The 24,441-nt window shown below is 37.6% G+C and overlaps 1 protein-coding gene across 3 annotated transcripts in view; it reads left to right on the top strand.

Moving 5' to 3' along the window:
- The first annotated feature begins 1,895 nt into the window (after window positions 1-1,895).
- pik3r2 (phosphoinositide-3-kinase, regulatory subunit 2 (beta)) overlaps window positions 1,896-24,441 on the top strand; it is a 52,234-nt gene continuing 29,688 nt past the window's right edge. Inside the window, exons 1-2 of one of the 3 annotated variants that reach the window (XM_044134850.1) lie at window positions 1,896-2,366; window positions 10,037-10,861. In XM_044134850.1, the coding sequence (XP_043990785.1) occupies window positions 10,543-10,861 (319 nt within the window). In that variant the 5' untranslated portion in view covers window positions 1,896-2,366; window positions 10,037-10,542. Of the gene's footprint in view, window positions 2,367-8,357; window positions 8,452-10,036; window positions 10,862-24,441 lie in introns of those variants that run through there. The other 2 variants (XM_044134847.1, XM_044134849.1) reach the window with 2 other exon arrangements.

Genomic DNA, 24,441 nt, shown 5'->3' with positions numbered 1-24,441 from the left:
CCTTTTGTCTTGTTGTGTCTTCCTCTTTTGATAATTACTGTGCTTAGATGTGGGTAAAGCAGCTTTAGCCTGCGTACACTTAAAACATTATAACCAGAATGTTAACATAGCTCTGCAGGGGTTTTCTTTTCTATAGCATCTTTATTTTAAAAATTGAAACCATTTTGAGTTCAAAATTACCGGTAGGAACTCGTAGCTCCAACGCCTCCAAAAATGAATGTTATTTTTCATAATGAATCGGTACTTGCCTGACAAGAACAAAAGCTAAATAGTAAAGTATTGAGTGACAACAGAAGGAATTAAAAAAAAATTCTACTTTTAAAAAAAAAGATAGTTACATATCCTATCTGGCAGTGTGGCACATAGAACTGTGTGAGGAAGAAGTGGAGGATAGAAAGAAACAAAGATAACACAAGTCAACACCAGTCAACCCAGAATCTGCCTCTACACCTGCAGAAAGAAAAGAAAAAAAAAACAAGAGAAACCACAGCAACACATATGCATCTATAAGTTGTATTTAGAGGCAAAAACATCTGAATCTAAACTTCTTTTTTTCCTTTTACCTCAAGAGGCTTAAATATGGAGCTGAACACTGAGGTTTAGTGAGCATGCAGCTGACTGATAACATCAATAGTTTGCATTACTTATTTCAGAGAGTGAAACTCATACTTCTTATTATACACACAGTGAAATATGCTTAGCCTGTTTCTCGTAATGTTCTGATAACGACTGACCGATATTAAAACATCCAAATTCAGTGCATCAGGAAATTGAAATAATACATTAGACTAAAGAAAAAGACATGTCAGTAAAGTTCTATGCACTGAATACTTAGGCTCCTTTTGCATGAATTACTGCATCAATGCAGCATGGCATAGTGGGAGTATACAGACCCTGAAATATGAGACAACAAAATGATTTTTAAAATGTTAGATACAGTAATCCCACAATTATTCATACACCTGACAAATTTAAAATTAAAGCAATCTTAGAACACATTTATTTACCGTTTTGGAGTGAATGTGCAAGAGAGATCAGACATGACTTCATCATAGAATTTGTGCAATTAGAGTAAGGATCACCTAATGATAAGGATAATGACAAAGAGGAGTTCCAGCCTTAAGAGACTTTGAGCTGATTACCAAAGATTCATTTGGTAAATGTAGAAAGATTTTTGTCGTGATTACTAAGAAGGGTATACTTTTTCGTTTTTGACTTCCCATTAAAAGTATAACCATTAATTACTTTTTAATTGACACTTCTTTGATCTTGTAAAATCTCGTGATTGAATGAAATTTACCAGGGAATGATTTTGGGCCATATGTGTTAACTAGAAAGTTTCCTGTTCTATAGTTTTATTCTGGTGGGGGGGAAAAAATATGCCAGAATACCTTTTAATTTAATTCTAAATGTTTTGTACTCACAGTGGTTGTAATTGCACAATTATTAAACATTATATTTGTTTTATTCAGTTTTTTATTAATTGCTTATGTCTTTTACAAAATCCCTTTTAGTGTTTGATTTTAGAATTATAGCACTGTTTGGTTTCTAGAATAGCTACAACTCAACTCCTTGCTTCAACACAGAAACCTTCAAAACCACAAGTATTGTGGCTCCTGTCCAGTTACAGGAAAACATAAGGGACAATTACCTTGTCAATGCCATGGTTAGCTTTATTATTATTAGAGTTTATGAAGTTGCATCTGGCTCTTATGTTTTGGCAAAGAATCATCTCACTGAAAATATTTAGGTATGATTTGGGGCCAAAAACAAAAGCACTCATCAGTTATGATCATACATATCAAGTAACATCTTATTATTTAATAATTTTAATACTTATAATTGAATACTCACGCAAAAAAAATTGTTTTTCTTTTGTAGGCAGGAGTAGAAGTGGAACATTAAGAAAAACGAGAAATGGACCACAGTTTATCAAAAACATATACAAACAATAGATCTTTGAGGTACGAGGTAGTTTACTGTGAAGTTAAATAAAGTGCAGGCAAGTACAGCTGGAGATTGATTGGTAGGTTCAGGTTTCCAGCTTAGAAGATGAGCTCTCTGAAATCGTTCGGTCTTTTCCGCGTGGCTTCGTTCGTTTTCGTTCACAGCTCAGTAGTTCCCACGCACTCTCCTTCCTTGCGTCGTACTGAGCTGGAAAATGGCTGAGCGTAGGGCCAGGGAGTTATGAACAGGAGAAGTACAGCGCAGTTAAAAGTTAGATCAGAGCTGTCGCCAGGAGATTCTGACACACCAAGAACACAACCGTTTGCAGCTGGGACACAGTAGACTTCTTCTCTGTCCCTTCGAGACTGTTAAAGTCCCATTGCAGAAAAAGCGAGAAGACCCACAAAAACCATCCGCGGGTGAGTTTTTCTCAACTTATTGCACATTTCCAGTACAGCAGGGAAGGCAGCTGCCAATGTACTGGAAAATGGTGGAAGTTACTGTGCCGTGTGGACACAGAGCCATGCTTGCGTTGTTTGTCAATGCTAAAGTTTATTTTTCACATTTTCCCCGTGTTTTTTTTTTCTGTTGCTCTGAAATTTTTGCTGGAAAAAGTATAACTTGGTCTATTCGCACTTTCCTCTGTGCTAGCGCTTCTCGACAATTACGTGTATAGAATGTTGATTTACAGTCAATAGCTAAATAAAGTTCTTTAAATGCATTTTAAATTAAATGTTTAGCTTGTTGAGTTTGTGCATTTATATAAGCATGGCACTAATAATCAAATAAATCATTAACCAAGTGTAACTAGTTGCTAAAGTTGTCCCTTTTGTGTTTGTTGTTCGTATTTTTCCTAATAATGCTAACATTCAGCTTTTTGCGCTTTGTTGCGACGGTAAAATTACATTTAATCCCAGTAAATCAGCCTGTATCGTGCGTGCGCGTGCGTATGTTTAATACTAAGATGCGTGCACATACTCCATGCGAGAACAAGATGTAGGCCTTGCGTAGTAGAGAATATGATTGTTTTTTGGACATGGTTTCCGTCGAGCAGTAAGAGTGACTCTAAATCGTGATATTTTTTGCATAAAACAACTGAGCTGTATATAAACCCCTTTATATTTGGCTTAATTACCGAGTCAGCCAGAATGCAAGCAAAAAGTCCGTCCTCCTTCACACTGCTCCCTCTTACTGCTCTCTGTAAAACATGATCTTAGGCAAAACTTAGTTTTGTCTTAATGTTTAAAGAAACAGACAATTTAACTTTTTAAATTTTAAAATAATTAAAAATTAAAATTATTTAATAATAATTTAAAATAAAAATATATTATCTCTTTTGGCAGTGACATAAATGTTTTGTTTCAACATTCTTTTTCTATGTATAAATGGGACACTGAAGATTATTTAAAAGTTGCATTGATGAGGATTTGTGGCAGACTGCCAATCTCAGTTTTATAAAGTTTTGACCTTTCAATACCAATTTTGGCCTATTTTGTTTTTTTCTTAAAGAACTATAAGAAAAACAATAAACAAATGGCATTAAAATATGTTTTATTTGTTGTTGTTGTTTTGTTCAGATTTTTTTTTTCTCTTTGCGGGCATGAGCACCTAGTAGCCATCTAAGTGAAAAATATCTAAGAGAGACTTGCTCTAAAAAGGGTTTTACAAAGAGAGAATTGGTTACAGTGTTACAGTACATTTAATCATTTTTACCATTTCAGATTAGCAGATAACATGATTAGCAGCAGTTTTTATGTGTAGTCCTGATAGAATTTAGATCCTTACCTCTGAGGTGTCCAATGTTTCATAACCCAGCAAGTTTCACACCACCACATTTTAAAAGTTAAAAAATATGAAATAAATCACATTAGTAAATGTGATTTATTAGCACCCTTATCTGTTCACCCTTATTGTTTTCTGCTGCACGGCCTGCGCTCTCTAGCAGCCTGGACATGTTGCAAAAAATATTTTTTATGGCATGTTAATACATTTTATTGATTCAGTAAAAGTATATATAGCAAAGACTACTGTTATACATACGGTGCATTAATTTACTGTAAAAAGGCTTAATATCTGAGTCTTCCCCCAGTCAGTTGCTGGTTAGAGTAGACCAAGTATCCAAATTCCTCTGTGTGTCTATTTTTACTATGTTAACTCTTAAATGTCTAACCAATGTTGATGAATTCTTGTCTTATTAATGCTTTGAGGTTATCATGATTTGACTGAAATCTCAGGTATGGTCATGTCAACATTTCAGGCAGGAACAATGAATAGTCACTTCTGGTGCTGTTGACCTGTTCTTCAGGCCAACAGCAGGTTTTTCAGATCCATATGGGCATTTTTGACTGAGGCCAATATGTATCCATCGCCAAGGGAACATAAGGATAATAAAGTAGCTGCCTAATATTTTGCTCATAAAATCTAATGACTGTTTTTAAGTTAGATCACTTGGTGTTAATTGCTGTCTTGTATATTGTGATACATAGGTCAGTATTATGTAGTAGGCTGGTGAGGTTCATCCTGGCTGGTAAGTCGCTGACTTCTCTGTAGTTGGATATACAAATATATAAGGCCCAAATATTTTAATTTTGACCTTAATTGAAATGCTTACTTGCCTTGGTACCTTCTAGTTATGCTTTAATCACTTTCATACTATTCAACAAAACAATAGAACACAAAATATTAAATATTATATCATAATATCAGGTTCTTTGGCTCTCTTTTATAAATTGAAATTTATGTAAACTCACCTTCATTTGCATACAACATCCGTCCGCCTATCCTCCATGGACATCATAAAAATCCTCTATTCTTGCCTTCATTTTTAAACATCTGATTGTTTCAATGGAGATGATTGCCATCGAGACCAGTCCTCCTGATTGGGTTCTAATTCAAATGTATCTTTTATATTTTTCTGATTGTTTTCTGTCTTGGGCTGCTCAGTGGCGCAGTTGGTAGAGCTGTTGCCTTGCAGCAAGAAGGTCCTGGGTTTGATTCCCGGCCCGGGGTCTTTCTGCATGGAGTTTGCATGTTCTCCCTGTGCGTGCGTGGGTTCTCTCCGGGTTCTCCGGCTTCCTCCCACAGTCCAAAAACATGACTGTCAGGTTAATTGGTCTCTCTAAATTCTCCCTAGGTGTGTGTGTGTGTGTGAGTGGTTGTGTGTCCTGTATGTCTCTGTGTTGCCCTGCAACAGACTGGCGACCTGTCCAGGGTGTACCCCGCCTCTCGCCCAGAGCAAAGTTGGAGGTAGACACCAGCAACCCTCCAGTCCCCATTGGGGACAAGGGTGAACAGAAAATGGATGGATGGATGGCTTTCTGTCTTTTCAAAGTGTATGGGGCTCAGCACTGCTCCCTACCGATGTGGTATGGTACTTTCTGCTTCGCCCTGAACATTGTCTCTTCACATTTGTGGCCAATCAGAAATTCTAAGATTTCACGCACATTCATTAAATTTGTTAAACAGACTGTGGAACTCTCCGTCGAAAATGTTTCATGAAGAGGAAAACACAGGAAAACTAAAAAAAAGTTCAATTTTATAGTCCAGAAAATACGGTACCTATTTTACTTGTCATTCATGGTGACAGGTGAGTCTCCCCTAACTGCATGTCACTGATATAGATGTTTAATAAGGACTTAAGTGTGTTAATCTGAGGTTTTTAAAATAAGAGCACCTGTTCTTGATATCCTGCTGCTCTTTTTATATTATCTCAAAACAGACGACAGATCACAATCTGTGCCTACTAGAGCAGTACCTGCAATACTGGGATTCAGTGGGGTGCACTGAGGTATTAGTTGGGTGGGTGTGGGAGGGCACAATACGCCTGAATGACAAACAAGCCTCCAGTCACTAGTTGGCAGCAGTGCTCAAACTGATCAAGAAGTTGGCTGTGTAAAAGAAGCAGACTACACAGGCACACTGGTGTACAGAGCTGACAGAAGAGGAGAGAGACGGAGAGGTTTGTGACATTGAAAAGTAAAATGGCGGAGGCACCAGAAAAATTGCTATCAGAAAAAGACCAGGAGATATGACAAACTTTCATAACCTTGGGTATACTGTGAATGTAAAAATGTATTCACTTTTCCTCTCTTCAGATAATCTAAAATATAAGCAATGTTATTGCAAAATGTGCACAAAAGGTTTTAGGTTATATACTTTATTTGAAAACAAAAAAACAGAAGAAGCTGACATGTAACCAATGTTAACATAGTTGTAAATGTTAGTTTAGTCTAGAAATGCACATCCCAGTGAATAATTTGCATATGTTCTCCTTAGAGATTAAATGTTACAAAATTAGTTAATAAACTGAAGTTGGATTTTTTTAGAACTTTTAAACAATAAGCAAAGCTGCAACAACTTAAAACTTAAATTGTTATAAATTCTTTTGATAATCCAGTGATTGCAGAGTGCTGGTACCAGCAGTTTGTACAAATAAATAAATGACATCAAGTTCCCAGCACTATTTCAATGGTACTGAAAAAAAAAAATCAGCTTAAGTCCACATGCAGCTGCCTGGGCATTCTGCTGGTCCTAAACATCTGAGATGTATCAATAGACTGGTACTGTCTTGTAAAGGTATTTTGATCAGAAGAGATCTCCCAACAGCTTCGCTTTATGGTCCATTCATATACATCTGAATGGTATACTGGATTTGTAGAAAAAAAAAAAAAAATCAATGTATTCTCAGTGGCTACACCAGCTTGTCCTTTAAAAAGAATCAAGACTGAATCTTCAATTAGTTCTGTAGCAGCCAACTTCACTCCTACAAAATGCTTTTTTTCACTTAATATCCATCCATTGTCTCTACCTGCTTATTGTTGCAGGTAGATATGCCAGCTGGGGGGCTGGTGCTTATCTCCAGCAGTCAGTGGGGGGTGCTCCTTTTAAGCTAACAGTCTATGTGACGAAGCTGGAGAAGCTGAAGAGAACCTGAAACAGAACCCACAAGTGCCTGGGTGAAACATGCAAACTCCACACAGAAATATCACAGGTATTTAATCCAGTTAACTTACTATAAGTTAACTATAAGTTAACTGTATTGTCAGCTTCAGCTCATACTACCCAAAACTATGAACAAATGAACATAGCAGTCTGTGGCTCAGACTGGTAACATTTTTTATTCTGCACATATTTTCTTCATCTGGTTGGTTTAGCTTTTGTACCTTTGTAATTAGCGCCTCCCGCCTTGATTTCTGTGCTCAGAGGATACCATTTAACAGAGAAAATTATCTAGTAAAAGAGAATAGTTAAATCTCAAGAATATTGTTATATAAACAGTTGATCCCTTCAATGAAGTACAAAATCCATTTGCTATTCATAACAGCACATTTATAAAGATTCAAGCTTGGAGTTTATAAAATTGTAAGAGTGAATCAAACAGATTTTTATCTGAAAAGCTCTATTTATATTATTCTTAAATTTGATCTCTTACTGATTATTTGTGCAGCATTTTTCACTTTACTGTTACTGCAGACATCGTCTATTTGCCCCTACTGCACGATTACAGCATGACTCATGAGGATTTCTCCAATTACATCCTGGCGTGAGTCTTTCCATGTTATGTTTCACATCCCAAGCCTTAGATAATTGAATTTATTTAAAATTACCTTTTCACCTAAAATTATGAGCTGTCATCTTGGTGTGAAAAACTTGAAGAAGCTCAGTTTGGGGAAAAAAATGGATTTGTTTTGATAACTGCCTAGAAACATTTTCTAATATTAGAACGTTTTCTTGATTTGCCCCGCTTCTTTGGTGACTGTGGAGCACATGGCCAGACCATTGACCAATCAGAATGTAGGACTGGCTTTCCCTCTCACTAGCAACAGTGAGTTACTTGCTGCCTATTCATTATTTATTTTCCTGTGGTCTCCCTCTGCTGCGTGGACTGTGCTGCTAGGAAAGTGCTCCGTTCGTCTCCCACTCTGCCGTTTTTCTGCTTTCTGCTGTTCTCTACCCAGACTGAAGGTGTCTAAAAGGGAATGGATCTGCAGACGCCAAGCTGACCAGCTTCTGTGCTGACCTGTAATGCAGAGCCAAGACACTTGGACCGTAACAAATTCTTTTCAACCTCGCAAGACTTGTTTTATTCTGGAACTTACTATTAAACTTGTGCTCAGCTTTTTGAAGATCTTTGATTTTTATATATTTTTTTGCCTTCTTTGTGCTGCATTTCATTGACCGTAAAATAAAACATGGCAAATGGAAAAACAACAGGACTTTTTCTCAGGATGACAGCGAAGGGGGGGAACTGTAGGAGGCTGGACTTTTTGCATGTTTTATGGGCTCGGGTTGGGGGGGTGAGGAGCAGGTGGAGAGATGAGGCAGAGGAGTTTTGGCTCTGGGTGGGTGGTGGTGGGGGGGTGTGATAGTGGTGTGAGGATTGCGGGCTGTGGTTGGGTATGCCAGTGCCACGTGTCTAGCCTGGCACTTCTTGCTTGTCGATCTGGAGGATGTGGGACTGAGTCTTGCTGAGCCTGTCCAGCTTCTTTCTGAGCAAAAAGTGGGGTGAGTTTTGCACGATCCTGCATCTGGGTATTACCCTAACCTTAAACATTCTCTTTCAAATCCAAATATTGAATCACATATATATATATATATATATATATATATATATATATATATATATATATATATATTATTATTCACAAGACATTTTCAGTAAATGTGTGCGCGCATTCGGAATGCCTTTGGGGAGAGAGAATAACTAGAGTAAGGTTTAGAAGCAAGCACTTTTGGATTCATGCATGTAGACTGGACGTTTAGCTGATTATTTTGTACACGATCACTGCAAATGTTGCCCATTCATGGAGATTTCTGAAACGATGGCATACACCAGGCCTCGTTGACTAGGCCTTCGGGTTGTCAGATTTAGCCATTTTGGAAAAGACCCCAAATTTTGTTTTAACAAATAAACCAAAACAACTGGATGATTTCACTTACTATTCTGCCACTTCCACTTTTTATTCCTACTTGTTCCTGCTCCTCAGACATTATTTCATTATGTTTAGACTTTAATAGGACTGTTGTCCTTGCCAGGTCCACAAACTACAGATGTCGCACTTAATCTGGAAATGGTAATCTCTCATCTATCTCATAATTTCTATTTTGAAATGTAATGCAGCAGCGGTTCGTACTTAGCCTCATTCTTGGATTGCTGAACAGACTTATGATTGGTCCATATTTCACCAGAGATTCTATAATATTGTTTTCAGTCTGTAATTTTTAGACTGATAATTTTAAAATAATCGCTTTTCATTTATTAGGCAGAGCAAGGAAGAAGAGTCCTCTTATTTTTGACTATCAACAACCTTTTTAAGCAGTTTTCTTTTAGATGCTCAACACAAACTATATATGCTGTGTGCATTTCATTAGGCTTTGCAATTATTTATATTGTGGTTTTCAATTACACATAATCACTGATGATGTATTTGCTGCATTTACATATATAAATCTTCACACATTAATGACTATTTGTTTTTAACTAGCTTTACCTTGAGTAGGATAAACGTAATAGAGAGTGACTGAAGAGTTTTGACTAAAGCAAACCAAAATAGGTCTGAATCAACACAGTTACTGCTTTTCTGTCCCATGTAGGAACAACTGTGGCAAAGCGTCCTGCCTTTTTAGGAACGTTCTGGCTGATTTGTGGTTCATGTCTTTGGTTGCATTCTCATACTGCAAAATCCTTCCTTTCACTTCTGTTCATCAGCCTTGTTGGTGTGCGTTTCATAGTGAAACCTGTTGTTCTTGAGGAAGGTGTTCTGCAGAGGGAGTGAATTTAGCTAAGGCTCCAGTCCAGGTCCCAGTCTGCTGGTGGCTATGACGCAGCATCATCATCCGATCTCTCCTTCCTAAGTGTAAACTGCACAGATGCATGGAGCTGTCGCAGTTCGCCATTTTCATGCATCGCTTTAGCTTCATTTCAAATAGGTCTGTTGTTGCCTTTCTTTGGGTATTTATCAAACAGCGTCATCCTTTTAGCCGGAACTGTGATTGTTTTGTAACATCTTTTTTAATTATTATTTTCAAATTAGTATCACTTGTTTAACTTTTTTTTTCTATTTTTTTGTTTCTTGTTTTTCCTATGCAGATCAGTTATTCCTTCTGCTGAATTTCAGCAAACCTAAAGGATTTAAAAGCTCTCTACTCCAAACATTTTTCCTCCAATCTGTCTATTTAGAGCGTGGAGATCCACCGACACCAGGCTGTTGGCTTGACGTAAGCTTTCATCAGAACACAAAACTAGGACCAGTCTCAAGGTTTTTGCTGCTTAAAGGAGTATGTTGCCGACGCTCTCCCTCTGTTCCATCATTTGGCTGAACCGTGGTATCAAGCTGAGGAAAGTACAGCAGTCCAGCAACACTGGTCAGCTCTGAAGCCGCTGCCACCACAACCATTACAGCAGCTACCTTATAAACTACTAAAAATGCTTCTAAGCTTTGGGTGACTTTCCCTCCTTCCTTCAGCATCCCCAGCCTAGAAACCACAGTACCAACACCTCCCTTTAGTGACTCAGCAGCAGTTTCAGTTTCTGAGCTTAAGAAACTGAGCAGGATTCCATTATTGACGAAAAAAGGAACTCCTCCACTCAACAAAATGACGACAGATGGCTTCCAATACCGTGTGCTCTACACATTTACCAAGGACCTGGAAGAGGACTTGGACCTACAGCCAGGGGACCTCCTGACTGTCAGTAAGGCTTCTCTGGTGTCAGTGCTGAGCTACGAGGAGGGCTTCGAGGAGCACCCAGAGCGTCTAGGCTGGATCCTAGGATACAACGAACGCACCAAGCAGAGAGGCGACTTCCCAGGCACCTTCGTTGAATTTGTTGGTCCCATCAAAATGGCCCATCCATCAAGTCAACCAAGGTCCCAGCGACCTCTCCCGGCTGCTCCCATACCAGAACCATCTCACAGTAAGATCTTTTACGTTATTTTAGATGTTAGATTTTGGTCCATCTCTGCTTGATGCTGGTGTTCTGTTGGTTTGGCATGCCCTGTCAGAATAGCACATTGGAAGTCCAACAGGTTTCTTTATCAGCCAACATACCGATGTTTGTGAAGAGGTATGCTGTTTTGATTGGTGTTACATAGAACCAGTGTACCTGTTTATAAGCTACTATATCAGTGTATCTCACTGAAACAAAATAAACAACAAATTAGAAATAATTTATCATTTACAGAATGGTTGGTTACCAGGGCCAGTTAGCTTGGGTTAGTTTGAGGAGTACATGGAGTAGGGGTGCACCGATTTATTGGCCTGCCAATTTAGCAGTATTAATTTCCTTCATTTTGGGACATCGGTGATCGGCCCATACTTACATGTGAAGTCGATCTTATCCACTGATCTTATCTATCTCATCAAAGGTCTAAAAATCAACCACTCTCATCTTTTGTTGACCTGTGACAGAGGTTTGACTGACTGGCCGGCCCACCAGGTCAGGTCTGCACATTTGCGGTTAACATCCCCCTGTTGGCAACTCAGCAACTTTCTTGCTGTATTTAGAGACATTTCAGACAAAAAAATCAGTTTCGGCCAAAATTGAAATTGGTAGGTCAGGCTTTTTAAAGACGCAGCCCTAAAGTAGAGAAAAGAGAAGTCTTGTATCTGAACAATAACTGATACTTGCTAAATAAAACCTCCAAGATTTTGAGTATTTCACAAATTTGTTAAGCAAAGAAAAGCAAGAAATCACATTTATGTAAGTATTCACAACCTTTGGTTAATACTTTGTTGACTTAATGTGTCTTAATCGTTGAATATGATTCCTCCAGCTCATCTCACCCATCTTTAGGCAGCTTGACATGTTCTTCTCTTTAGTTCCTCTCCTGCTCCATCAGGTTGGTTGGAGACGTCTGTCAGCCAATTTTCACATCTCTCCAGAGATGTTCAGTCAAGTTCAAATCAGGCTGCAAAAATCTCAAAACTTTTTTCCACATTGTCAAAGTGGTGTTATTTGGGTATTTGTATGTAGAATTTGTGGAAAGACAATAATGTAATATGTTGAATAAGACTAACATAACAAAATGTGGAAAAGTTACACAATCAGAGAAGTTCTAGGATGTTTTTACATCTAGCATCCAGATATGGCACACAGCTCTGCAGTGTTTGCATTGCTAATGCATTGCTGTATTGCTACCATGAAAGAAGAGCTTTAGCTCCAGCAGTTTTATTGTCAAAGGACAGGTTGGGCTAAACCTTATTGTAAGCAAGTAACTGAAAAGTTGATAAATATCATCATGTAGACAAATGTTTGTTTTTTATAATACTGTTTAATATTAATGTTTAATACAACTTCCTGCTGGTTACTGCATTTCATATTGACAATTTAGTTTTATCCTGGTTTAATTAACCAGGGTAAAACTACTTGAGATCAAATATCTCTTGCTTTAGCTACATAGGGTGTCTCCAGGTTCATGGCCTGTGTCATTTGAAGGACCTGGCCTACCTTCTACTGGTTCATCATCAGGTAGACTGGGACCTTTGTCTACTGGATGAGCCGGGTTCTTTGTTTATCAGGCAGACCTGATCCTTCATCTAGCAGTTAGGGCAGGTCCTTCATCTACTGTCTTGGCCGACTCCTTTGTTTACCACATAAGCTAGTTTCTTCATCTTTGGATAGGTCAAGTTCTTCATCTCCTGGGTAGGGTAGGTACTTCATCGGGTCCTTAGTCTACCGGGTAGGTCTGTTTCTTCGTCTCCTCTGTAATTCAGACGCTTTGTCTACACTGTCAAAAAATTAACTTGGGGGTTATCAGATTAACAAAAGAATATCATGTACTTTTAACTAAATAATTTCATGTTTCAAGCAGAAACATGATACAATCATGTTGGATAAACAAAAAATTCAACAACTTCATGTTTATGAAATTTAATCAGGTTGAGATAACATGATTCATTATAGTCAGATTGATATAGTGCTGAAGCCGAGTGAGATCACGGGATGTCATGTGAGTTTACGCGAGACAATCGTTTTTGTCCCAATTTGAATAACGTATTCAAGTTGAGATAACGTGATTCAATTTAGTCAGATTCATTTCCCTCCGAAGAGGGGCTAGCAAGATCAGGGGATCACGAGAGATTATGCGACATAATTGTTTTGCGCCTGGGAAGACTTCAAAGAGGTTTTAGTTACACATTAAACTATAGATATTTGTTTTTCTCTGCAGGGCACTATTGGCATTTAAGAACTGCACTGTAACGGTTCTTAAATTTCTTTCAGCATTTAAGAACTGTAAAAAAAAGTCTTTTTCTAAAAAAATACTTTTTTTAAGAAAAGTCTTTGAATTAACGTAATTAAATCATGGAAAGGATTTTCACACGATTAACTAGTTTTCTTTCAGCATGAAGCATATTTGTTGAGCTAACGTAATTTTCATGAGTTGGATCAACTTAATAAGTAGTGTGAAGGTATCACTGTAACATAAGTTGGTTTCTCCAGCGTGCTGTGGAGGCCTTCGTCCGTTTGGAAGCCTTAGTCCTCGACGCAGACGTTACTGGTTCGATTCCTGGTCCTGGCAACCTTTGCCATGTCCTCACCCTGTCTGCCTACTGTCTCAATAAAAACAAGCCACTAGTGCCGCAAAAACTCTTCGGAGGAAAAAAAAAGGAAAAACAAAGTTGGTTTCAACTAAATTGCCATTAATCTTAGTCAAGTAAATTATTTGGTCCAAAGTGTTGCAAATTAGTTTGGTTGGCTCTTTTAAATTACATTTTAAATTACATCCAACAATAGTAAATGAGTTGAATCAACCTTAATAAATTAAATTGAGCAAACACATTTGCTTTAAATTGGAATAACCATAATAAATTAAGTTGAGCCAATACTTAATAGAATAACCATAGTAAAATAAGTTGAGCCAACCCATTTTATTTAAATTAGAATAACCATAACATATTAAGTTGAGCCAACACGTTAGATTTAGAATCAACCATAGAATAACCATAATAACGTAAGTTGAGCCAACACAATTGCTTTACATTGGAATAACCTTAATAAATTAAGTTGACCTAACACATTTGCTTTAAATAGGAGTAACAGAATTACATGGTGCTGAAATAAAGCAAAGTAATCAGGTGGAAATCCTTTCCATGTTTTTTTTATATTCATCCAAAGAGTTATTTTTTTTAGTGTACCAGGTCCTTCATCCATCAAGTAAGCCGAGTCTTTCGTCTTCAGGTAGGCCGGTTTCTTTGTCTGCTTTGTACGCCAGGTCCTTCGAAGGATGCAGGTCCTGAATTTGGACACACCCTTATGTGCAATGTGTTGGTTGCACATAAGGGTGCATCCAACACCATTTCCTCCCTTACGAAAAAATCCCATGAAAATCACATGTGATCACATGTTTTCACATGTGATTTTCATGTGATCACATGTGATCACATGTGGAAATGTGTGAATCACATGTGGAAATGTGTGATTCACATGTGAATCACATGTGATTTTACCACGAAACGTTCCAAAATCACACATATTCATGTGCTTTCACATACGTGATTCACATCATTCACATGTAAAACTTTGTGTGAACCACATGTGATCACATGTGAAAGTCACATGTGATTTTCATGGGATTTTTTTGTAAGGGCTGATAGAAGAAATGTTAAAATAACATGGAGAAATGCTTCATATTGTGTTTCTTGTAAAAACAAATGTTGCTCATATTTGCACAGTGGCAACAAATTTGTCCAGAGGATACTCTTCTATCTATTTTCTTTTATTTCTTTAACAAAAACAATTCCTTTCGGTATGGGAAATTTTTCTGCCATAATCCAAAAGCATACATGTTCAGTCTGAAAGCATGATTTTATGTTTTTTGTTCTCAAAACCTGTAATATTTTTGCTTATATTTTTAATTTGAAAGCAGGACTTTATGTCTTTCCTCTCTGCTCGGAGCAAATCTTCACTTCCAGAACTCTGCTTGTTTGGTGGAATTTTTCTACCATAAAACAGGAGCACACATTTTCAGTCTGAAAACAGGATTTCATGTCTTTTGTTCTCAAAAATTTTAATACTTTTGCTTACATTTTCATTTTAAAAGCAGAACTTCTTGTCTTTCCTCTCAAAACCTGTAATGCTTGTACTCAAAACTTCTCCTCTCGCTCACAGTCTGCTCAGACTCTGCTTTCTTATGAAACATTGAACTGCCTTTTGGCACAGTCTCCTGGCAACCTCTCAGCCAATAGAATGAAAGTATTGGACTGGGTGCGCTTGTTTCCTTCTAGCGGATGTGCCTGTATGGCTACTATCGATTGCGCCACCCACTGGATGTAGGGAGAAACAACAATGTCAGCTTTCTATTCTGTAGTACACTTAACGTCAGCCAGCAGAGATTTTTGCAATTGAAGATTTGTGCCGAGCAGAGACTAAGTTTGAACGTGAGAAGTTTTCAGTACACTTTTTACAAGTTTTGAGAAGGAAGACATGAAGCCCTGATTTCAAAATAAAAATGTAAGCAAAAGTATTACAAGTTTTGAGAACGAAAGACATGAAATTCTGTTTTCAGACTGAATGTGTGTGCTCTTGGATTATGGCAGAAAAATTGCATTTCCCTCAAGGACTGCTAAATATTAGCTTTAATCACACTGCAGGAGATAAACGGGTATTGGCGATTGTTGCATGGATGTCAGGGTTTACCCAGAGTGCATTGTAAGCCTGGTGAGGCATCAGGGTTTACTTTTGCCCCCACCAGGCTAAGCGTTGCTTATTTTTAAAGTCTTTTTAAAATGTTAACATTTTTTGAGACTTTGTAGTTGGTGTTCAGGGATTAATGTTACAATCTTTCAATAACACATAATTATCAAGTGATATTTTCAAATTTCCTGCCAACTTTAAAGATTTTTTAACTCAAAAACATGACGGACCGCTGGATGAATGACTGCCTTAGCGCCCGGGCTTAGCAAGTTTTCTTGGGGAAACCTTGGATGTGTACTATCGAAGGAAAATCTATCTCATCTAACTCATGATAAAGAAATAATCTCTGCATTTCCATGAACAGGAGCGCATTCACATAGCAGAACATCAGAACAATTCTCCTTGTATCATTTTATCCTAAGCTAGGCTCCAGTCAACTAACTTTATGATTTTGGGGGGTTGGTGGGTTTGCCATTAATGCAATTATTTGCATTTAATTTTTACATGCAAAAATCCCAACCCAGAACCTTTTTATTTTGTTTCTGGTATTCCCGTAAATCTGACGAACAGCCAACACTTGCAAACAACAGTGATGGTCAAGAGTGTGAGTGAACTCATCTTTATTGTATATTTTATCAGACAGAATACTTTTTGAATACATTTAGTATTTTAAATATTTGGTATAATTAGTAATTCTGTGAAGTGGGAGAGAGGGGTGATGCAGTGGCACAGGGGTAAAACACAACCCATGTATGAAAGTCTCAGTCCTTGATGACGCAGTCACAGGTTTGAGCTGCATGCCTTCCCCCTCTCTCATTACCCACTTTCCTGTCTTGGCTTTTATAGGGCAATATCTATGTGTACAGGATTATAAAGCAATGGAGTTTATGTCTGGTGGGGAAGGGGACAACATTATTATTCTTTATTCTTTAAGGCCCTTTACTGGCCAGCCACGTAGTGGGAGTACTTTGATGCATGTGATGGAGCATTGTCCTGCATAAAAATCATGGGCTTCTTGAAGGATGTAGATTTTTTCCTGCACCACTGCTTGAAGAAAGTGTCTTATAAAAACAGGAGGCAGTAGGTTTGATTTTGAGTCCATCTTCAAACCGAAACGGTAGAACTAGCTCATCTTTAAGTGTATACCAGCACCCCCCTCCAGCTTGCTGGAGTCTGATGTGAAGTGGAGCTCTGTGCCCATTACTGATCCATCCATCTGGTCCATCAAGAGTCACTCTCATCTCATCAGTCCATAAAACCTTTGAAAAGTGGTGGTTGGGTTTCAACCTTCCTTACCTTGGCCATGTCTCTGAGCTATGACATCTTGTCCTTCTGGTAACTCCAGGTAGGTTGCAGTTCTGGAATATGACAGCACTGGAAGATGATGGGTTCCTGGTAGCTTCACGTTTTATTCTTAATTCATTTACGTCTTTTTTCTCAACACGTTTCTTGCGATTCTGTTGACTTTGCAGCAAAACGTTTGATGGTTGCCTCAATATCTTCTGAAAGACTTTTTACAATTTTGGACTTTTCACAGACACTCTTTTCTGGCCCATTTTGCCTGAGGAAATGAAGCTGCCTAATAATTACAACTTTAAGGAATAGAGCTGGAAGTTTCATTGTTTGGGGATGCTTTGCTGTAGCAGGAATGTAGAATTCACTAGGAATTACACCTTGTATCGGATGATTGAGGAATGGGTCAAAATTTTCCTCAAACCTTTCTCAAACTGTTGTTAGAGACTTTTAAATGGCTACAAGAAGCATCACACTGAATTATTTCAACAACAGGGGCTAAAACTAGCTTTGCGGGGCTAGTTTTCCTAATGTTCTCCTCGGTTAGAATAAACATTTTGCTTAATTCCTTTGTTAACGAGTAAAGCAAGCTTAATCATGTAAGGTGCTGTTAAATCAGTTTCTTGTCCAGAGATAACATCCACCACAGAAAGCAAAATCAAAATGACATTTCTTATCAAAGAAATAAATATTTAATGAGACGTTCCAACTTTTTCATAAGACTGTTGTTCAAAATAGCTTGTTACGACCCAGCTCGGCCAGGGGGAAGGAGAAGTAACATTAAAGAAACCTAGATGTTAAGGTTTATCAGTTTGGGATTTATTGTTTGGGTTTAACAAAATAAAAAGGTAAAAAAAACAACCTTACAATTAGGCCTGTTGCGATAAAAGCTAAATCAATTAATTGTACGATAAATTAAAACTATCGACGTCATCTTAATTATCGCCTTTATCGTCTCTTCTGGCCTTTTTCTCTTTCTGTTGATGACACAGAATGAAAAAAGGCTCAACTCTGCTGCTGTCCACTGACCCTCCCTTCCTCATCTCCTTAGTGTAATGGTATTAATCAATGCTTTACTACAATCTACCTGCAGTGCATGTGGCTCTAGTGTCAGTCCTGACTGAATGAAAATCATTCTAAACTATTTATCACACATTAATGAAGAACAGCTGAAAAGTTACCGGGTTTATCAACTGCGTAACAATTTTGCTCCAACTCCTCCCCTCGTCATTTCTATATTTTTGCAGGAAATGTTTTATAAACATTAATGTTGTTTCCACATATCATCTCCAATGTCCGCTGAACTTTGGGTTGCGCCGTGTCAGCTGTTCGGGATTCTCCTCTGTAATTTCCCCACAGAAAGCACGGAGGAGAATCTGCGCTTTCTGATTGGCAACCTGTCACATTCAACAGGCTGTGTTAACACTCCCAGTGGGGAAAACCCCTGATTTAGATCGGAGGGCAGCAACGATCTACTGTAACACACCACACACTACAGGATGATCACAAGAGACAATCTTAGAACGATCAACTTTCTAAGATAGTTGTAAGGGTAAAATGTAGGTGTGAACTAACGTGTAGTGTGAACTATTTCATCAGGTAGTTGGATGTGCCCATCTTCTCTATTTAAATCCAATGATTACTGAAGGGCAATATAGTATACAGACTTCATAATCTGCACTCTTTTGGTTGAATGCAATGTTTATTTAAACTTTGGTGTTTTTATTCAAGTACATTTTGATGATGGAGACTGAGAATCCATTTTTGTTTTTGGTTGTTTTGTTTATTTTATCAGTTCCTTTTCGAGTGTTCTTTTGAAAATAAAGCGTATCTGTCTTTGGCAGGAAATCGCATGTATTATTATGTCATTTCCATTAAATCAGTGTACATAGGTCTTCAAACAATATTATCGTCTATCGCAATAGTTTTTGAGACAATTAATTGCTCAGCAAAATTTGCTATCGTGACAGGCCTACTTACAATCAAAAGTTAAGGTGTTATAACAAAAAACAAAACACTGAATAAAACAATGTCCACCAAACAACCAGAGTTGGAAACTAAAGATCTTAACCAAACAAAACAGGACCAAAACCTAAGGTTAACAACAAACAACAAAACTCTGTTAGGCTACTATAAGCTTACATACAAAGCTCCCATCTGGGACTATCACAGGTAACAAAGATTTACTAAAGCTCACACAAAGACAATGCAGTATACCACAGTCAAACACCCAGCAAAGTGGCAAGCTGTCTCAGTAAAGAATCAGCCATGCCTTCTCCCAGGAAGTCTTGGGCTTAAAAAGGGAGGCCTCATCAGGGAGCTGATAATTGGTGAGCCAGTCAGCTCTGCTGTAGACCTCAGGGAGTGGCACAGGAGGATTACGGCTGCAGCCAGTTCCCAGTGGAGTTAATTTCATTAGAAAACTGCAGATATACATAAAAGAAAGAGACTAAAAAACATACAAGGCCACCAGCCGTAACACCTCCCCCCTTAACACCTAAACCAAAAGGTTAGGTATTAACACTACCAACCAGGTGACTATACAAGTTATAGTCTAGACCAGTGGTCCCCAACCTTTCTAGTAGAGCGGGGAGTGGTTGATAATTTATTCTTTCCCAGACATGCTGTTATTGGAAATACCAAAGAAAACATGTTTAACATTCAAAGGAATAAGTATATTACTTTTCTGACTAAAAAAAATATTGAAGTTACACCAAAATATTTTGCTGAAAGAGCATTCCCAAAAAAAGTGGATTAAGGTTTCTTGTTCGATGTGACAAAAGGAACAAAGAGGATCAATATTTGGAATATATTTAGTCAGTACTGAATTTATAGGGTAACATCTGTGTAGAATTTTAAGAGACACCTCCCGTACTTTATTTGAGATGAAAAACTTTCTTGGCAATAACCATGTTTGTTCCCAATCAATATCTGTATAGAGATTGTTCCAAAAAAGGATTGAAGCAGGTTGCTAATAATATTCCTCTGGATAAATTCTCTAACATGGCGTTTCTTACTCATTCTGCTGCATGTTGGCGCGCAAGACATAACCGACAGCATCCGGTTTAGGATTTTCAAAATAAAAGCTCCTCCAGACTCTATACATAGAACAGATATATTTAATAAAATATTTTCAGCAAATATTTGTTGCTGAAAATGTGCTATACAGACAAACTTGTATAGCAAGTTTATTTGCTATATAAATAAATGTATTGCAAATGTTGTCAGACAGGTAGTTTCTGAAACTTTTTAATTTAGTCTGTGTTCTTACTGCTGAACCTGGTGAAGTACATCTTTAACTGTCACCCTCTAATTTCCAGTAGTTTTAGAGGGTACTCCCTTTTGGCTGTGACCGTGGTTTAACCCTTTAATCTTTTCTTACAACACGTGATAAGCCTTATCGCTTTGGAGGCATAGCCAACCAAACTCTACTGAATAATAAAGGGCTAATCCATCTGCTTACTGAAAAGTACTGGACTCTCGAGATCTGGCATTGATTCTGTCCATCCGAAGGGCTAGTCACATTAAACATTAACATGTGTCTCTGGCACCCAAAGTTATTGTGAGCTTATCAGCACAAAAATGTCTATCTCTCCTTTGCCATGATGTGAGATTTGATTTGAACTGCTTTACATGCTGTATGACAGGTGGACTCAGTGGCACTAAGCATGTTGGCTGTGAACTCTGATTTACCTTTGCTTTAACCGTTTGTCTATTCATTATGTTAGCGCTAAGGCTATTACTTTAAGCTAATAAACTCTATTACTCAGAGATCACTTGGCTGACACGCAAAGCTTTAGTTTATCTTCCCAGATTTTATATCTTAGTGTATGTCCACCATGTTAGCTTTTTAACTTACACTGGAAGGATACATCTAGGGACAGTAATTAATATATTCGACTACAGTAAAAATGTGACAAAATCTCACATGATTACAACTAGCTATAACGTTGTGTTTGAAGTGGAAGAGGTGAAGCAAAAGAAACTAAGTAGGTAAAGAGACATGACAGAGCAACTCCTGTAAAATGACAACTAAAATGGTAGATAGACCAATCATTTTTACTTCATTTAGTCTGTCTTTACTGTGACCTGGAATCAGAATTTGCCATTTTTTGGGGACATAAACAATATACTTACGAGTAGGCTGAATGGAACTGTGTGAAGCTGCTTTTTTGTGCTTTCACAAAACTGGTGTTGGAAACATATCGGGTGTCTCACATGTGTTGCGTTTGCAGAGCTGCTCCACCTCACACACATTCTCTAATAGAGATTCCTCAGTACATACTGTACTGTTGGAGCTTCCTAGTAGCTGCTGTTTCAATCCAGCAGCTAGACGGAAATTATTTTGCACACCTTGTAATAAAGTGTGTTTGGAAAGGTCTTACTGAAGAAAGAAATATTACAAAATATCTTGCAAATATTTCTGAAGTAACACCACAAAATCAGTGATTTTGACTGCAAAAAATTACAAATCGCAATATCCTGGAGGTGCTGTTTAGCACACTTTTGATGTATTGTGCTGATATGCTACAAGACAACAACAGATCAAGACTTATTGGCAACTCTTTATTTGACGGGTTGTGAATAAAACTGTCATGACAGCATCATAAACATGACATAACACCTGTCACGAGCATGACAACTTGTCATTGAACCAGACAAAAATGTCTTTGACATTAACCAAGAAATTATGATCTGACATAAATTTGTAATAAAAGTATTAGTGATTAAACTTTAAAAACTATGTAGCTTTATGTTATTAAAGCTAAAGTTTAATCAGTAATACTTTTATAACAAATTTATGTCAGATTATAATTTCTTGATTAATTATCATATTAATATTATATTAATATACATAATTAATATACATATTAATTATCATTTAAATAATGTCAACTTTGTATTAAAAATGTCATGATTTACCGAATTACACTTTATGACAACAGTCATAAATATTCATGAAGACTTACTCATGTTCATGACAGGTGTTATGTCATGTTTATGACGGTATCATGAGAGTCTTATTCACATCCCCTCAAATAAAGTGTAACTGACTTATTCTATCAGATGTGGCATTGCTTGAAAAAGAAACCCTATAGACAGCTTGGGCGGTGTGATGGTGTTTGTGTGGGTTTCTTTTCATTAAAGTGAATAGAGTAGTGTTTTGACTAGCATCATACACTGCCAATTTGTGTTGCCCCATCAATAATCATCTTTATGTAGATTTTTAAGTTAACATTCAAAGAAGTATTGCAATGAGGGACTGATAGTCAACATTTTATGGTCATTGTCTCATGACTTAGGACTGGTCAGAGATCCTGGTCTGACTGTTTTTTATTGAATATTTCTTTGCAACATTTATGACACAGTTTAATAACAACAAAATTTGGCAGTTAATGAAGTGCCTTGTCTGTAAATTGAGCATCCAGCATCATGACTTTAAACCTTCTTTTAATACCATACCAATCCAAAACCTCACTTAGACTGTAAGCTGCATCAGTGGGCAGGTCATTGAATAATCTGATCTGGTTTGTCACCACCATCAGTTTTAGGTGAATTCACCACCTTCACTTCTATATTTGAATGTATTCCACCTCCCCTGGCCTGTTGTAGTGGATCCAAAACAACTGTACATCCTGAAGAATAGATATGCTTGCCATACTAAGAAAGAAAGCATAAAAGTATTTTAAATAAATTCAAATTATGTAGGTTTGTTATGATGGCTGTTCAGGGAGACAAATAAAGATGCAAATAACCACAAATTGCCCTAGTTAGATTATATTTTCCAAGGTGGAAAGGGCTGGCATGTGGCCCAAGCGTCCCAGAACCTGGTAGAGTTTTTCACCCAAGAATTACAGATTTAGGAAGTTTGCATAAGACTTCACCCTGACTGACTATTAGATTTGATTGCCCTGCCAATTAAATGCATTTAACATCCAGGTCACAGGTCAGTACTGGATTATAACATTCCCCTGATGAAGGAAGACCATATTTGCTCTCAATACCGTCCTTAAGCCGTCAGAGGTGTAACTATCATGGGTCAACTGCAAAGGCCCAGTATAGCATCAGTCCTTATATGAAATAATTCAAGGATCCCTTTAAACCTGTGATACGGTTAAGGTTAAGGTTCCTTGTGATACGGTCAATTAGAGATGCACTGATCCAATATTAATATATGTATTAATATCTAGATCAGGTATCAGTGTCAGGGTGCCTGATCCATAGATATAAATCTGCTCAGATTATATATTATACAGATCTATTCAGATTATATTTGAATATTTCTATGCTTTGTTCTCTCAGTGACATGCTTTAGTATTTATTTTATAATTCCTAATTGGACTTTCTAAATCGTTTCAAAGAAGGTTTGTGTTAGGATTTGGTTTTTCTGTGTGTAAATTTAGTTTCTGTCATCTTCTCTGCCCTGATTGCTCCCAGCTGTGTCTCTTGTTCCCTGATTACCTCTTGTGTATTTAATCCCACTTGTTTCTGTGTTTCCCTGTCAGATCCTTGTCTTTGCTGTCATACGTCATGTTGTTATCTTGTAAAATGTACCAGTTGCTACCAGTGGCTGAGCTCCTAGCCTTTAGCTCCTAGTCTTTTGGTCACGTGAGTTGCCTGGACTGAAATATTGAAATATTCATTAAATCATCATATTCAGTTGCTGCCTCATCTCTGTGCTTTTGGGTCAGAACCAACAACAACCGCAAATCATGACAGTTTGTTGTAATGTGTGTGTTTTTGTCTGTTTCTTTATAATTTATTTTACTACTCCTAATTGGAATACTGAACAAATGAAAGTTGTTTTTACATGTTTGACCAAACTTAGTGTATTTAAGTGTGCGGTACCGGTGCAGAGTTACCAAATAAATTTGTAATCAGTGCATTCATGTCTGTGTTTATAAAAAGAGAAACATTTAAGTCATTCAGCAATGTTTTTCTGTATTGGATCGGTATCGGCTGACACTAAGCTTAAGGTAACAGTATCAGTATCGGAAGTAAAAAAAAGTGGATCGTGCATCCATTCTGCATTGGCATTGGCAGAAGGGATGCACGATAATGAAATCATTAAGATTTTATTATCTAAGATAATTTTCTGGGGTGAAACCTACCAAATAAGAAGTGTGATCTATATTAAGTGACAATCATGTTAAAGGTTGACACACACGATCATCTTATCTCTCTTTTATAGTTCAGTGATACAGGCATTGTCAATACTTCACGTAGCAACAGATGTTGTAAATTTAACATCACAACAGTTTGACTCTACAGAAACAGATTTAGTAACCTAGGGAGAACTGTTTCCTCTCCTTCTCCTCTCCCTGGCCTCCCTCTAAATGCCTGCTGAAGTGAACCATGCCTTGGCATTTTTGCAAACTCCTCCCTTTGTCCTCCTTCTCGCTGCCTAAAGCCCCCTCTGCCTAACGTGTTCCTCTCTTTTTTCTACCCTCCCAGCTCTCTCCCTGATTCACGTACACACAGCCTATACTGTCTCTGGGCAGCCCATAAACCGTGTTAGCAAGGCAGCGCTCTGAAAAGAGAGGCCTCGTCTCATTCTCCCTGTTCTC

The sequence above is a fragment of the Gambusia affinis genome, linkage group LG12 (assembly GCF_019740435.1).
Source record: "Gambusia affinis linkage group LG12, SWU_Gaff_1.0, whole genome shotgun sequence".
NCBI lineage: Eukaryota > Metazoa > Chordata > Actinopteri > Cyprinodontiformes > Poeciliidae > Gambusia > Gambusia affinis.
The sequence above is the reverse complement of the archived record's forward strand: the minus strand, read 5'-3'. Positions and strand labels throughout refer to the sequence as shown.